At 37.1% G+C, this 15,271-nt stretch overlaps 1 protein-coding gene across 2 annotated transcripts in view; it reads left to right on the top strand.

The window, feature by feature from the left end:
• HOOK3 (hook microtubule tethering protein 3) overlaps positions 1-15,271 on the top strand; it is a 111,134-nt gene that overhangs the window by 83,982 nt on the left and 11,881 nt on the right. Inside the window, exons 16-22 of one of the 2 annotated variants that reach the window (XM_044225279.1) lie at positions 2,292-2,379; positions 4,817-4,822; positions 7,728-7,762; positions 11,109-11,191; positions 13,072-13,172; positions 14,233-14,337; positions 14,982-15,053. In XM_044225279.1, the coding sequence (XP_044081214.1) occupies positions 2,292-2,379; positions 4,817-4,822; positions 7,728-7,762; positions 11,109-11,191; positions 13,072-13,172; positions 14,233-14,337; positions 14,982-15,053 (490 nt within the window). The remainder of the gene's footprint in view (positions 1-2,291; positions 2,380-4,816; positions 4,823-7,727; positions 7,763-11,108; positions 11,192-13,071; positions 13,173-14,232; positions 14,338-14,981; positions 15,054-15,271) is intronic. The other variant, XM_044225280.1, reaches the window with a different exon arrangement.

Raw genomic sequence — 15,271 nt, 5'->3', positions numbered from 1 at the left:
CACTGCTTAACCAACTGAGCCACCCAGGCGTCCCTTGAGTTTTCAAGTACTTAAAAGGAACATCTTAATATGGATTTAGTATACGTTATGTTAATTACCACAGTATTTTTTTATTAAATAATTTCAAAAATGGCTAAGATGGATGGTTGAAATACTCTAATAGTTTGAAATACATTTTTTGTATTACTTTCTGAAAAGGTGGAACAAAGTTACAGTGTCGCTAGTAATGTATTTACATATCTCCCCACGTTGAGTATGGATTTTTAGGTAATTCCTTCAGCATTTAAAAAGCACCCAAATTTTCTATCCTTTGATTTGAAAAACATCAGTTATTATTATAGATTTTATTATTATAGATTTAATTATAGATTTAATAACATTAGTTATTATTATAGATTTAAACATCAGTTATTATTATAGATTTACTGTGATTTTCACTAGTTACAGAACTTGGAACATCTATGGTAAGAATTACTCACAGTTTACTTAATTAAAAAAATAATTGCTTATTGAATTTTCTGTTTAGATAATAAAAATTCATTGCCCTGTTTTGTCCTTAATTTGAGGTAGTTCTGCCATCCTACCATTTCACTAATATGTTTCCTCCTAAAATCACCAGTCTTCCCTTAAATGGCCAATCCAGTAGCAGCATTCAAGACTTTATCTTGCCTCATGTCTATTGTATTCATTGTCATCGTACATTTTCCCCTTCCTTAAACTTTTTTTGAATTTCAGTTAGCACAACTCTCTTGTGTTTCTCCTAATTCTCTTCAGGGTGAAGCTCCTCTTTCTACCCTGTGATTGGTGACCTGCTATGGACATATTTGTTCTCTTTTCCACTCTTCACAATCTTTCTAGTTAGTATTATTTTTGCTTATGGCTCAGTTAACTCCAAATGGCTCTCACATCTGTATTTTCAACACAGATTTCTCATTGTGCTTCAGACACAGAGGTCTAGCTGTCTGACAGATATCTCTAGGCTCTGCATTTTCAACAAATACAAAATAAGTTTATCTTCCCTTCTCAACCTGTTTCTCCTGAATTCCCTTCATTAAATGTTTTTCAGTAATTCAAACCAAAATCCTTAGTGTTTTTATTCCATGTATTCTTTTGCCCTTTAGATAGATTTCATCCTTGTTACCTCCTCTTTCAGGCATACTTAGTAATAACTGTGGTAGCCTCCTCCTGGTCTTCATGCCTTCACTTTGACCTTTTTAATAACATCTTCCTCTCGCCTACCAATGTGCTCTGTCTAAAATGTTGTCTAAGTTTAGCCCTTCTTGCAGTCCTTTAGGGTGATTGCCCAAGATTAGGGAACCAAGTCAGTCATAATTGACTTAAAGAATTTCTGAGCTCCAGAATCAACATTGTTTTAAAGGTTGGGTGGGTTATTCCATTTCAGCCAGATTTTAAGATAAGTTCTAAATACTTTTGCATTCGTGCAAGGTTGTACCCAACCTCTCCTCTTCTCTGGTTTCATCTGTAGCCATTCTTTCCCTCATAATTTAGTCTTTAGACATGCTGTTCTTAAAGAATGTTATTTATTTACTTATTTATTATTTATTTTTAATTTTAAGTAGGCTCCATGCCCAACATGGAGCTTGAACTCACAGCCCTGAAATAAAGAGTCACATGCTTTACTGACTGAGCCAGCTGGGCGTCCCCTTTTTTAAAGAATTTTTTTTTTTTTTTTTAAGTAGGCTCTAGACATGCCATTCTTAAAGTCACAGTAACCTCTCATTTTCTGTGTGATTAGGACGTGGTGAATTCTCTGTTTTAAATCTGCTTTCCACTCTTAATCGCTTAAGTATTTTATTTCTTGTTCTAGTCTCAGTTCAGTCGAGCCTAACTCCTCCACATGATTAGAGAAAGTTCTTTCTGCTTCAAGCAGTCATTATTCCCTTTTGGTACCTCTGTGTGCTATGTGGAAGTATTTATCTTGTATTCATTTTGCTTCCCTACTGAATTCCTTCACTATGGGTATCTTTTAGCGCAGTGCTGAGCATAGTGCCTGACACATAGTTTCAATAAATGTATTCACATGAACTTCAAATAATTAGGTGTATATAAGCACATTGGGGCAACAAAATATGTCCACTAAACTACCATATTTGAAATCATCATAGAAATTTCAAGTAAAACAAAAAAATAACCAAAACAGTGATCTGCACTACTATCTTAACATGAGGGTTGTTTTGTTAATTATACTGCTTTTCTAACCAATATGACAACCTAGGGAGAAGATAAAAGTAAGTCTGAACTTGGAAAATTAATATACAGTTGATTTCTAGGTTGGTGAATCAAAGACTTCTGGAAGTACAGTCACAAGTTGAAGAATTGCAAAAATCTTTACAGGATCAAGGCTCAAAAGCAGAAGATGTAAGTTTTAATATGTACCAACCAATAGTTTCACAGTGTTAAGAAAAGCTATAAGTTCTGTTTTTTATTTGATTGTCTTTATCAGAATAATTTACAGTTATATTGGTTATAGACAAGAAGCAATATTTTCCTTTTACTAACATTCCTTAATGAAAGGACCAGACAGTACTTCATTGTACTGATTGGAATCACTCTGCTGGAAATTGGAAGTTTATTTGTAGTTATTAGCTAAGGAATTGACTGAGGCATTGTGGAGTTTTTGTTTGTTTTAGGAAGTGGGAAAACTAGGATTTTTTCTTTAAGTTTTTATTTATTCATTTAAGTTCCTTACTCCCGTTGTGGGGCTCACACTCAACGATCCTGAGATCAATAGTCTCATGCTCTTCTGACTGAGCCAGCTAAGCGCCCTGAGGCTTTGTGTTATAAATGTGTTCATCTCAATATTCAGAGTTCAGGGTTTTTTCCCTCTGGCCAATAACAACAATAGTGCTGTTAGAAATTTGGCATGTTCAAGTAGAAATTTTTTATGTATAATTGATATTTTCAAAAATAATGCTATCCTTAGAAATAACCATCCCTGAATTTCTGAATCCCTCTTGCTACCCCAGCCCAGCCCTACACAAATAGAAGTTCACAGACCTTCTTTTACTTTAATATTCCCTTATACTCTGCATATCTGTCATAGCCTTGCCTGCTTGACTGTCACGGTCACATTAGACTATAGTAAATGTGTTGAGCCAGAACTAGATGGACTTTAATCTTCTCATGCTGTCTGAATTACCACAATGCTTATGTAGCACATAGTAGTCAGTCTCTGATGAAAGTGCAAATAAGCTTTGCAATTCCTTTCCTTTTAATAAGCAGTATACAGTAGAACCGCAACTATAGAGTGTTCAAAATTAGTGTAAAGGGGGGGAACCTTAATTTTAGTGACCAGTCTTTGCTTCAGAGAGTTGGTTCTTTTATTATTGCTAGTGTAATTTGCTATAAACTCTAGTCTTTGAGTATAAACCTTTGCATAGTTGTATAAACCTCTACATAGTTGCTTTTTGGAGAATCGTCAAAACTATAGGTATATCATTTCTATCCAGTCTTAGTAATGTAAGAGGGTATGAAAATGAAAGAAACCAATGAAGGGTGTTAAACCAGCATATTACTTAAAACCTGTGAATATTAGATCTAAATAGCTCATCATTGATCTGATTTTATGAGTTTCATAAACCTATAGCTATCTTCTATTTGGTAGTATGTTCTTTCTAAGATCTCTGGTTTTGGTTTATCCTTTCATTAATGTATGGGTAGTCCTTCTTAGACCCCAAATTTCTAGTTCCTAAAATTATCACCAACATCTAAACTACTTTATTCCCTTATTAAAATAGAACTAGTTTGAAATATCACGGTTTACTTTTTAAAAGTGTTTTTCTAATCCAGAATGGTAAGCAAGAAAGAGATGAAGCAAAACCAACATTAGTGTATTAAAATACATAGAAGGCCAAGACTGTCTTCGAGATGAAATCACTTGGTCCCTAAAACTTTGAGGAGACTTTTTCTTGATTTGTTATAGGAGAAAGGGGAAGGGCATGTGGTACATGGGAAATAAGAGTGGCAGGAAGTGTCCGCCCTACCTTAGTGTTACAGAGATAGCTGCCATATGTGCTTGATTCTCTTACTTGTGTTAGAATATTTAAAGGAGTTTGTTCTGTAAACAATAATTTTGCATAAGTATCCCTGTAGTAATCAAATCTGATTAACTATGCTCTGTGCCATTACTTAAAGAGAGCATACTTCAGAAGTGAGATGCCAGCCATGAAAGTACTATTTGCCTAAGTTAGTCAATTTATTTGACTGCCCAGATGCTAGAGAGGTGTTACTCTAACTTCTTAGATATTCCCTTAGAGTTCTTTTATATATATAGAAAAGATTCAGATAGGAGCTTTCCTTATTGTGATATGACTTAAATCCAGCAGATGTTTGATGTTTTCATCTTCTCTTCCACTAACCTATAGTGTCACATCTCAGGAATATCAGGTAGTATGTAGAACAACTGGCCAAATGGAACTGGTCCCCACTGAAGAGCAGCATAATTTCTGCCCATTTCTGTTACCAAAAGCATAGTCCTTTCATGTGACCTTAAGCCAGTAGGATGGTTTACACATTTTTATTATTATTTTTATGTCATTTATTTTTAGCATGGAAGCAGAAAAGCATTGTTAAATCCAGTCATATGGATAATATGAGCTAGCCACAGTGTATAAAACTCAAGAGAACAAGACAGGATGAGGAGACCATAGAAGAAAGAAAAATGTACATTTTTGAAAAAAAATGCATAATTTTTGCTTATGTTCATGAGTTACTAAATCATTCCTTCTCTTGGCTGCTGTGTTTGCTTCATACTAATATGTCCTCTCTGTCTCTTGGCATGGTTTCTGCTCAAAAGGCTATTGTAAGTATGGCTTCCTATTTATTTCTATATATTGAGCAAATTTATTTATATACATTCTCTTCCATCATAGTTGATGGTATTGAGATTATTTAATTATGGGAATTCTGTGCAAATGAATATCTTATTTTCCTTACAAGTTTATGTCCTTTACACTTAAGATATTTAAAGGATATTGAAAACAAGTCAAGCCAAAAAGACCTCTGCTCTTATTTGTTCCCCCCATCCCACTCCTGCGCTGCCTCCTTGTTATAATGAGTACATTTTTATAAATTATTTTGGAGTTTCCTATTGCAGTCTGGCCTCCTCCTGCCACCTCCTTTAATAGTAGCAATCTTCAGTGGAGAGGTGATGGAGTGTAGGAAGCATGGGAGTAAAGACCATGCACAAACTTTGGAGTCTGGCAGGCCTGGGTTTGTTTGGGGGTATATTGTTTTTTTGGTTTCTTTTCTTTTGTTTTGTCCAGACTTGGGATTTTAATTTTGGGTCTGCCACTTGAAAGCTACTGAATGTCTCCCCAGTCTCACCTTCCTCACCTGTCAGATGGGCTGATATGGCTCACAGTGGTGAGATGAACATGGGACTGCAGTGCCTACTGTGTTAACCATTCATGAGAATGATTATTGTGTATTATCTCAGTTAAAACTAATTTTGCTAGCGCCCAGTCAAAACGTAAATGCAAAATTACAGTTAAGGTACTTAAAAGTATTTTCATTTTACCATCTGTATGAAAGAATGAACAAAGCGATAACTGAAAATTAACAGAGTTATTGCCTTTCTTTTTTATTTGGGGGAAGCACTGATGGGAGCCTTGTAGTCCATTGATCTTGGTGTAGTTTACATACTGAACAAAGAAGTAAATTTGATATATTCCAGAGCTGTGTTAAAGTGGACCTGAATAAACAATTATAATAATCATTTTTAAATAAGGTGACTGAAAATCAGAAAACTCACTGTGGAGGTTTTTCCCCCATCACTGCTGCTATTGACTGATTGGACAATTTGTTTTCTAAGCCTACATTAATTGGGTTTGACTGAATTTTTTTCAAAATGGAATGTTTCATAGAACTCATTAGTAATAATGTACCTTACAACTTTTAAGTTTAGTTACAAAACCTAGTGGTCCTTTATTGAATGCCTTTTTTTTTTTTTTTTAAGGCCAATTCTCATCTGCTTTTTGGGTGACTGTGTGTGTGTGTGTGTGCGTGTGTGTGTTTTGGGAGAGAAAGTGCACACATGTGACGTAGGGGGAGAGGAAGAATTTTAAGCAGGCTCCACACCCAGTGCTAGCTGCCACAGGGCTCAGTCTCACAATCCTGAGATCATGACCTGAGCCAAAATTAAGAGTCAGGTACTTAACCGACTGAGCCACCCAAGCATGGCAGGAGACTTTTTTTTTTTTTTTTTTTTTTTTTTAAGATTTTTTTCATTCATTTACTTGGTAGAGAGATCACAAGCAGGCAGACAGGCAGGTTTGCGGGGCGAGGTTGCGGGGGCGGGAAGCAGGCCCCCTGCTGAGCAGAAAGCCCAATGCAGGGCTCCATCCAGGGACCCCAAGATCACGACTGGAGTCGAAGGCAGAGGGTCAATCCACTGAGCCACCCAGGCGCCCCACCCCAAGAGACTTTATTTTTGTTATTTTTTTAAGATTTTATTTATTTTAGAGAGAGAGTCCTCAAGCAGACTCCCTGCTGAGCAAGGAGCCCAAATCAAGAGTCAGATGCTTAAGTGACTAAGCCACCCAGGCACCCCACCAGGAGAGTTTTTTTAAAATCTTCAGCCAAAGCTTCATTCCAAAGTAAATTAAATTCTGTGCATACAGCGTCCTTCACATTCCCATACAATCACATGAATTATGTGCGTATTCAGAAATCTTTGAGTAAGTCAGTATTTTTGGCAGTTGATCCCAGTCTCTACCATGATGCAAGGAGAATAATATAGTCGATAAAAAGTATGTTGGGGGGTGCCTGGGTGGCTCAGTGGGTTAAAGCCTCTGCCTTTAGCTCAGGTCATGATCCCAGGGTCCTGGGATCGAGCCCCACATTGGGCTCTCTGTTCAGCAGGGAGCCTGCTTCCTCCATTCTCGCTCTGCCTGCCTCTCTGCCTACTTGTGATCTATGTCTGTCAAATAAATAAAAATCTTTTTAAAAAAATAAATAAATAAAAAGCATGTTAGGGAAAAAATGTATTATTATTAGAATTCTACCTGCCTGTTGGGTCCAAGAATATTAGGTCTGTGTATATGTGGCCTTTTTATTACTTACTTTTTTTTTTTTTTTTTTTTTTTTTGACACACAGAGAGAGATATAGTGAGAAACAGCACAAGTAGGGGGAACAGCAGGCTCTCCACTGAGCAAGGAGCCTGACGTGGGGCTTGATCCTGGTCATGACCTGAGCCTAACGCACGCAGATGCTTATTCATCTGTGCCACCCAGGCACCCCTTTCCAGTTCTTGACTGTAGAGACTTCAGATATGCAGTTTCTAGGTATTTTATACTGATTGCTATCACTCATGGTCTGCTCGCTCTCCAGTCAAAGAGGAATACGGGCACCTGGGTGGCTCAGTTGGTTAAATGGCTGCCTTCAGCTCAGGTCATGATCCCAAGGTCTTGGGATGAGCCCAGCATCAGGCTCTCTGCTCAGCAGCGAGTCTGCTTCTCCCTCTGTCTGCTGCTCCCCCTGCTTGTGTTTTCTTTCTCTCTCTCTCTGACAAGTGAATAAATAAAATCTTAAAAAGAGAGAGAGAGTGAGAGAAATAGACTTAAGTACATTGTCTACTTTGAGCTCTTTGACCAGAGAACTTAACTGAGAACTCATTCAGGGTCAGTTACTACTGTACTCTTTATTTTAAAAAAATAATTTTGTTAGTTAAACTGTTAAATAAATTTATTTTATTTTCCATTTTCAGTCAGTTCTTCTAAAAAAGAAGCTTGAAGAACATCTGTAAGTATAAAAGCTGTTGAGTCTCATTCTCCTATCCTCCAGTGAAATAGAAGTATTTTGTTAGGTGGTTACAGAGTATCTAGGCAATGGCACAGGTGGCCCCTGAAGATACAGGAAATTAGAAGACTTATTTATTGTCTAAAGGGTCATCTCCACCCAGTGTCCTTAAGTCAAAATAAGTACTGCTTTAGAACTGTTTTCTGCTAAGACTCCAGAGTTTTATGTGTTTGTGGTAGTATTTATAACCAGGAGTTTGAGACACTATAGATCAGGAAGCAGGAACCTTTTTATGTAAAGGGCCAGCTAGCAGTTACCCTAGGCTTTGTAAACCATGGTCTGTGTCACAGTCATGTGGCTTCGTAGTTTGAAAGCAGCCATAGACTATAGATTAATGTTGTGACTGTTCTGTAAAACTTGATACAAGAGCAGGCAACTGACTGAATTTGGCCCAGAGACTGTAGTTTGCCAGCTCTAGAGTATAAGCAGCTGAATCTCCTTTTTAAGTGAAGTTTTAAAGTACTACAGAACTTATCAGTAGCAGATTTTTCACACATTTCCTTGAGTTACAAATATATTTGAAAGTGACTTTTTAACCTAAAAAATGAAATAAATTTTAAAATATTACATTTGTTTTTTCATGAAGAAGAAATCTTTATCCATCTTTATCTTTAGCTGAGGTTGACATCGTTAGGAATATTTTGTGATTTTCCTCACACCCAGTAACAATTTTAATCCTATCATATTTTAGCAGCACTCTCCTAACGAACATTGAATATATGGTGGCCATGAATTGCTAGCCTGTTGGGGGTATTAACAGTGTTCCACTATGGTAAACCAGCCGTCCTCGGTATCACAGAGATAATTTTGAGTTCTTCTACTATGATTGGAAAAAAATTTCTGTAATCTGGCAGTTTGTCTCATGCTATCTTTTTGGGGTGGGGGGTAATATGGGAAAAGTGAGATAATCCCAGTAACTGACACTTGCTGGCAAGTATAACAAGGGGCTGATTCCTAATGCACTAATAGAAGAAACAACGTTGCCTTCTAGCCATTGTGGGGTTACCTAGAGTTAGAATTCAGTCCTGAATTCTGTCCTTTTTTCTTAACCATTTCTCTATTCTTTAAAAAAAAAAAAAAGGAATACCTGTTGTTTCATACAACAGTCCATTGTTCATACAACAGAACTATTGTTCTGTGTTCGTTTACATCGTAAATATCTTCATCAAAAAGAATTTATTATTGAGAATGAAGCCTGTTAGTCTCCAGTGGCTTCCATAACAAATTACCACAAACTGGGTGGCTAAAAAGAAAGCAGAGATTTATCTTCTTCCAGTTCTTAACACTACAAGTCTAAAATCAGGGAAGTCAGCAGAATGGGTTCCTTCTGTAGGTTCTAAGGGAGTCTTCAGGCTGACTGCTAGCAATCCTTGCTGTTCCCTGGCTTATAGACACATCACTCTAGTCTCTTATCTCCCCATCTTCACGTGGCATCCTCCTCTCCATACGTTTTGTCTTCACATGGCCTTCACATAGGGACACCAGTCATTGGACTTAAGGCCCACCCTGATCCAGCACAACCTCATCTTAACTAATTATATCTGCAAAGACAGTGTTTTCACATTCCTGGGTATTGGGGGTTAGGACTTCACCGTATCTTTTTTGGGAGTTATAATTCAATTCACAAGAGGGTCCATAGACATTTCAAAAGGTCATTCTCATGCAAATTTAAAACTATAGTGAAGATACTGTATTTTACATACACCAAATTGGGTAAAATTAAAAATCAGACATACTAAGTATTGCCGAAGATGTTCCACAAAGATAAATCTATTGCCGAAGATGTTCAGCAGTGTATTCTCCACTGAGTTTCTATCAGTTTGCTTAGCAAACTGAACATGCACATATGCTGTGACCCATGAGTTCCATTCTCGACATAAACCCTAGATTCCCAGAAATGCTTTTAACCATGTGTCAGGAGACATGTAGAAGAAAGTATAAAAGAATATTGTTTGCAATAACAAAAGTAGAACCAATACAAATAGCACCAGTTTGTAAAACAATAGTTAGAATGAGTTACGTTCAGACAACAGAACATAATGCCGCAGTCAGCTGTGTAACTCAAAACTAACACGTCAACATACATGAATCTCAAGAGTGTGGTGTTAAGTAAAAGATGGACGTCACAGGACAGTACATACAGTATAATGTATAAAGTGAAAATTTGGCAAAATTCACAGTATATTGGTTAGGAATTCACACGAAGGCTCATCAGGAAAGTCATGAAAAAGATTAAACTTCTGAGTTTGGGTTCCCTAAGTTTCTGGGTTAATTTCTGTTTCATGACCTGTTTACTGAGCTGAAAGTTAATTACTGTTTTAACTGCTGTATGTACTCATTTTATATCTAGATACATATAGATATACTCAAAAAAATTGTTGAAAAATAAACTTATTAGAGTATTACTCATAGAAAAGGCCAGAAATAGACTTTAAAAAGTGCTCTATTTTCTTCTGTTTTTTTCTGTATTTTCCAATTTATGCAGCCTTTTTTCCTCTGCTATTACAAAGTGCTAAACTAAATAGAGAGTTACATATATTCTATCTAATAGAAAGAAACTTTCTGTTCATTTTTTACTTTTGGATTGGAATATAACTTACATAAAGTACACAAATTCTAAGTTCCTGAGTTTGATTAATGTTTTTTTACAATCAGAGATACCCCAGATCAACATAGAATACTTTTGGTAAACTCCCCAAAATTCTTGATTCTCCCTTCTAATTGACTGATTCCATCCCCAAACTAGCCACTGTGCTGCTCTCTTAACCACCTTTCATTGGTTTTTGACAAATTCTGAACTTCCTGTAAAGGGAATCCTACAGTATTACCCTTTTGTATTTGACTTCCTATGTTCAAAATTCTGTGATACCTATCCATGTGGGTGCATGTATCATTAATTTTTTTTTATTGGGGGATAGCGTTCTATTTTTATTTTTAACACTGTTTTACAATAAGATTTTTGTACTGTAAAACCTCTGTAAAGTTTAATTTTTATAATATCCTCTTCCTAGAAAAAAAGATCATTAAGTTCTCTGTGTCCTCTTATGCCTATTTATGTAAAAGAAATTATAACTATTTCAAAGTCTGAAATTTTTGTCTCTATTTTTTAACCTATTTTAAAAATATATATTCATGTTGGATTAGGCTTTTTTATCCTCTTTTGTTTCATAGCAGTTGTGTGATATGCAAGTGTATTCCAAGAATAAAGAACTTAGATCTTTCATTTCAAGTGAGAAAAAAAACAAAAGCAGTAGTAGTAGGTGACAGTGTGTTACATATTTTGTTACAGGGAGAAGCTTCATGAAGCCAATAATGAATTGCAGAAGAAGAGAGCCATTATTGAAGATCTTGAACCACGATTTAATAACAGCTGTGAGTTTTCCCTAATTAGCATAGTTGTTTTTAATTAAAGTATAGTTAACATATTAATAATTACCACAGTTTTATATTTTTTTAAGATTCTATTTATTGAGAGAGTGAAAGTGCGTGTACAGGGGGGAAGGGCAGAGGAAGAGAGAATCCCAAGCTGATGCCACACTGGGCTCGATCTCACAACCCTGAGATCATGACCTAAGCTGAAACCAAGAGTTGGATGCTTAACCAGCTGAACCACCCAGATACCCAGTGATGAGTTTATAAATTGTTCCGTTCAGAAATAGGTCCTATTATATATTCTAGCAATTAAAGAATTTATCTTATTTACAGAATGAGTATATAATCATCTTTATGATGCTTCAATTCTAGTTTTGAGGTTTTCTTAACTGTAGATGGTAATGAATATTTTATGTAATTAGCTATTTCCATAGTATAGTTGCATGAAAGTCAGATGTTTTACTGCTTTTGATATTTATACCTGTAAGTAGCCTGACTTTATTAATGCTTTTAATAAAGGACACAGATTTTCCCACACACACACAACTTTTCTAACTGTTGTGAAATATATATCACATAAAAATGACCATTTTAGGGGCACCTGGGTGGCTCAGTTGGTTGATGATCTGACTTCAGTTTGGGGTCCTGGGATCAGGCCTATACCAGGCTTCTTGCTCAGTGGGGAGTCTGCTTATCCCTTTTCCTCTCCCTCCAGGCTCCCCTCTCCCTGTTCGTGCTCTCTCACTCTTTCTCTGTCAAATAAATAAGTAAAATCATCTTTTTAAATGGCCATTTTAACCATTTTTTAAGTATATAGTTCAGTGGCATTTAGTACACTCACATTGTTGTACAACCGCTATCCATTTCCAGAACTTTTTCATCATTCCAAACTGAAATTCTGTGCCCATTGAACAGTAACCTCCCATTTTCCCCTGTCCTGCCAACCCCTGGGAGCCACTGTTCTACTTTCCTTCTCTGAGAACTGTTCTAAGTAAACTCACCTAAGTAGATTCATACATTTGTCCTTTCTTTTTTTTCTTTTTTTTTTTAAGATTTTATTTATTTGACAGACAGAGATCACAAGCAGGCAGACAGGCAGGCAGAGAGAGGGAGAGGAGGAAGCAGGCTCCCTGCAGAGCAGAGAGCCCGATGCGGGACTCGATCCCAGGACCCTGAGATCATGACCCAAGCCAAAGGCAGTGGCTTAACCCACTGAGCCACCCAGGCGCCCTCATACATTTGTCCTTTCATGTCTGGCCTACTTCACCTAGCAGAATGCCTTTCATTTTCACTTATATTGTCTCCATGTTGACACGTGTATCAGAATTAAAGCTGAGTAATACTCAGTTATACATATTGACCACATTTTGTTTATAAACTCATCCATCGATGGATACTTGATTTCATTGATGGATACTTTTTAACTTCCGCATTTCCAAACTGAAGTTTTTATTTACAAGAAAAGCTTTTTGTTAAAAAAAGCTATTTTATAAAAACAGTTGCTTTATTTTTAAAAAAGTTGTTTTATAGAAACAAAAATTATGAATTTTTAAAATAAAATTATATATAGGATGGGGTTTCCTAGGTGGCTCAGTTGGTTAAGCGACTGCCTTTAGCTCAGGTCATAATCCTTGAGTCCCAGGATTGAGTCCCACATCGGGCTCCCAGCTCAGCAGGGAGTTTGCTTCTCTCTTTGACTCTCTTCCTTCTCATGCTCTCTCTCTTAGTCTCTCTCTCTCAAAAAAATAAAATCCTTTAAAAAAAATTCTATGTAGGAATAGACCAAACAGTCTCTCAAAGCTACTACTTATTTGAAATATTTTTCAGGTTGTTACAATCTAAAAAAATTTTTTTTTCTTTTTTCACTCTCTCATCTACAGCCTTAAAAATTGAAGAATTACAAGAAGCTTTACGGAAGAAAGAAGAAGAAATGAAGCAAATGGAGGAACGGTATAAAAAATACTTAGAGAAAGCCAAAAGTGTGAGTGTCTGTAATGCATTTATCTTGGGGGCCCTAATTGGGGGTGGAAGGAGCAGTGATTTATCAAAGACATTTGGAGACACCTGTGGAAATGCGGATTTGGATTGAACAGTGATGACTTGCAGAATTATTGGTTTTCTTACAGAGATGTTGGTATTGTGATTGTGTAAGAGAATGTCCTTAGTCTAAGAAGATGCATGTCGAAGTACTTAGGGGGTTACATGTTCCCAGGTCTGCAGATTGCTTTACAGTATGCTCCCAAACAAGCCTGTGTGTGTGTGTGTGTAGGTGTGTGTGTGTAGGTGTAGAGAAAATGTGGCAGTGCAGCAGTTGCTGAATTGGGGTTAAAGGAAATGGGTTTCTGTTTCCCTCTTTCAGTTTTCTATAGGTTTGATCAATTTTTATAGTAAAAGTATTGAGCCAAAAAGCAAAAAGACCTTTCCCAGAAGACTGCTAGTTGGCCAACTAGAATTGACTGCATAACATGCCCATGGCCTAAACCAAGCCGCTGGCAGAGGAGGCAGTAGAGTCACAGTGACAGGCTTTTTAACCCTCAGGACCCATTCCTCTAAGTATCGGGCTGCTCAGAGGCAGAGGTTAGCTGAGCCACACAATAAGATTTTTTCTCTGGGGGCACTTGGGTGCCTCAGTCAGTTAAGCCTCTGCCTTTGGCTCAGGTAATGTCTCAGAGTCCTAAGATCAAGCCTCATGTCGGGCTCCCCACTCAGTTGGGAGTCTGCTTCTCCCTACAACCCTCTCTCTTCTTGTGTTTTCTTACTCTCTCTCTCAAATAAATAAATAAAATCTTTTAAAAAATTTTTTCAGGACGCCTGGATGGCTCAGTTGGTTAAGCAGCTGCCTTCGGCTCAGGTCATGATCCCAGCGTCCTGGGATCGAGTCCCACATCGGGCTCCTTGCTCCACAGGGAGCCTGCTTCTCCCTCTGACTCTGCCGACCACTCTGTCTGCCTGTGCTCGCTCTTGCTCTCTCTGACAAATAAATAAATAAAATCTTTTTTTAAATAAATAAATAATTTTTCCCCCTTTGTTTCTTTTTGCAGGTTATCCGTACTCTAGACCCTAAGCAGAATCAAGGAGCAGCACCAGAAATACAGGCTCTTAAAAATCAGCTTCAGGAAAGAGACCGACTCTTCCATTCTTTAGAGGTAGTTTGCTGTACTACACTATATGATAAGATATTTGGTGTTTTTTGTTGTTGTTGTTGTTGTTGTTGTTTTTTAAGTTATTATTTATGGGGCGCCTGGGTGGCTTAGTCGTTAAGCATCTGCCTTGGGTTCAGGTCATGATCCCAGGGTCCTGGGATCAAGCCCCACATTGGGCTCCCTGCTCAGCAGGAAGCCTGCTTCCCCTCCCCCACTTCCTCTGCTTGTGTTCCCTCTCTTGCTGTTTCTCTCTCTCTCTCTCTCTCTCTCTCTCTCTTTCTCTCTCTGTGTCAAATAAATAAATAAATAAAATCTTTAAAACAAAAAAAAAAAAAGATTTTATTTATTTATTTGACAGAGAGAATGATCACAGGTAGGCAGAGAGGCAGACAGAGAGACCGGGAGAATACTACTCTCCACTGAGCAGGGATCCCAATGCAGGCCTTGATCCCAGGACCCTGGGATCATGACCTGAGCTGAAGGCAGATGCTTAACGACTGAGCCACCCAGGCTCATTTGGTTTTTGACGCTTTATTTTCTAGGAGCCTTGCTATATACAACTGTGTCCATGAATTTATATAACTAATTGTATTTTATTGATACTGTGTTTTTCATCTTTACATGTTTACGTGTGCTTGTTTTTTTAGAAAGAATATGAGAAGACAAAGAGTCAAAGAGAAATGGAGGAGAAATACATTGTTAGTGCCTGGTACAATATGGTAAGAAAACACTTCAAAACACATTGCAAAGTTCATTGAATATGTAATGTTTATTATACTACCTGTATTATACTACTGTATTATAGAAGTAGTTCTACCAAATAAATTTGAAAATAATTGCTAACCTAACACACACTAACCAAACCTAATGCTGATCTTAGGATTGAAAAGGAGAAATGAGAACCACCATAATAGGGTTAGGGTTAGGATGTTTTGAA

This window comes from Neovison vison, chromosome 11 (assembly GCF_020171115.1).
Source record: "Neovison vison isolate M4711 chromosome 11, ASM_NN_V1, whole genome shotgun sequence".
Lineage (NCBI taxonomy): Eukaryota > Metazoa > Chordata > Mammalia > Carnivora > Mustelidae > Neogale > Neogale vison.
The sequence above is the reverse complement of the archived record's forward strand: the minus strand, read 5'-3'. Positions and strand labels throughout refer to the sequence as shown.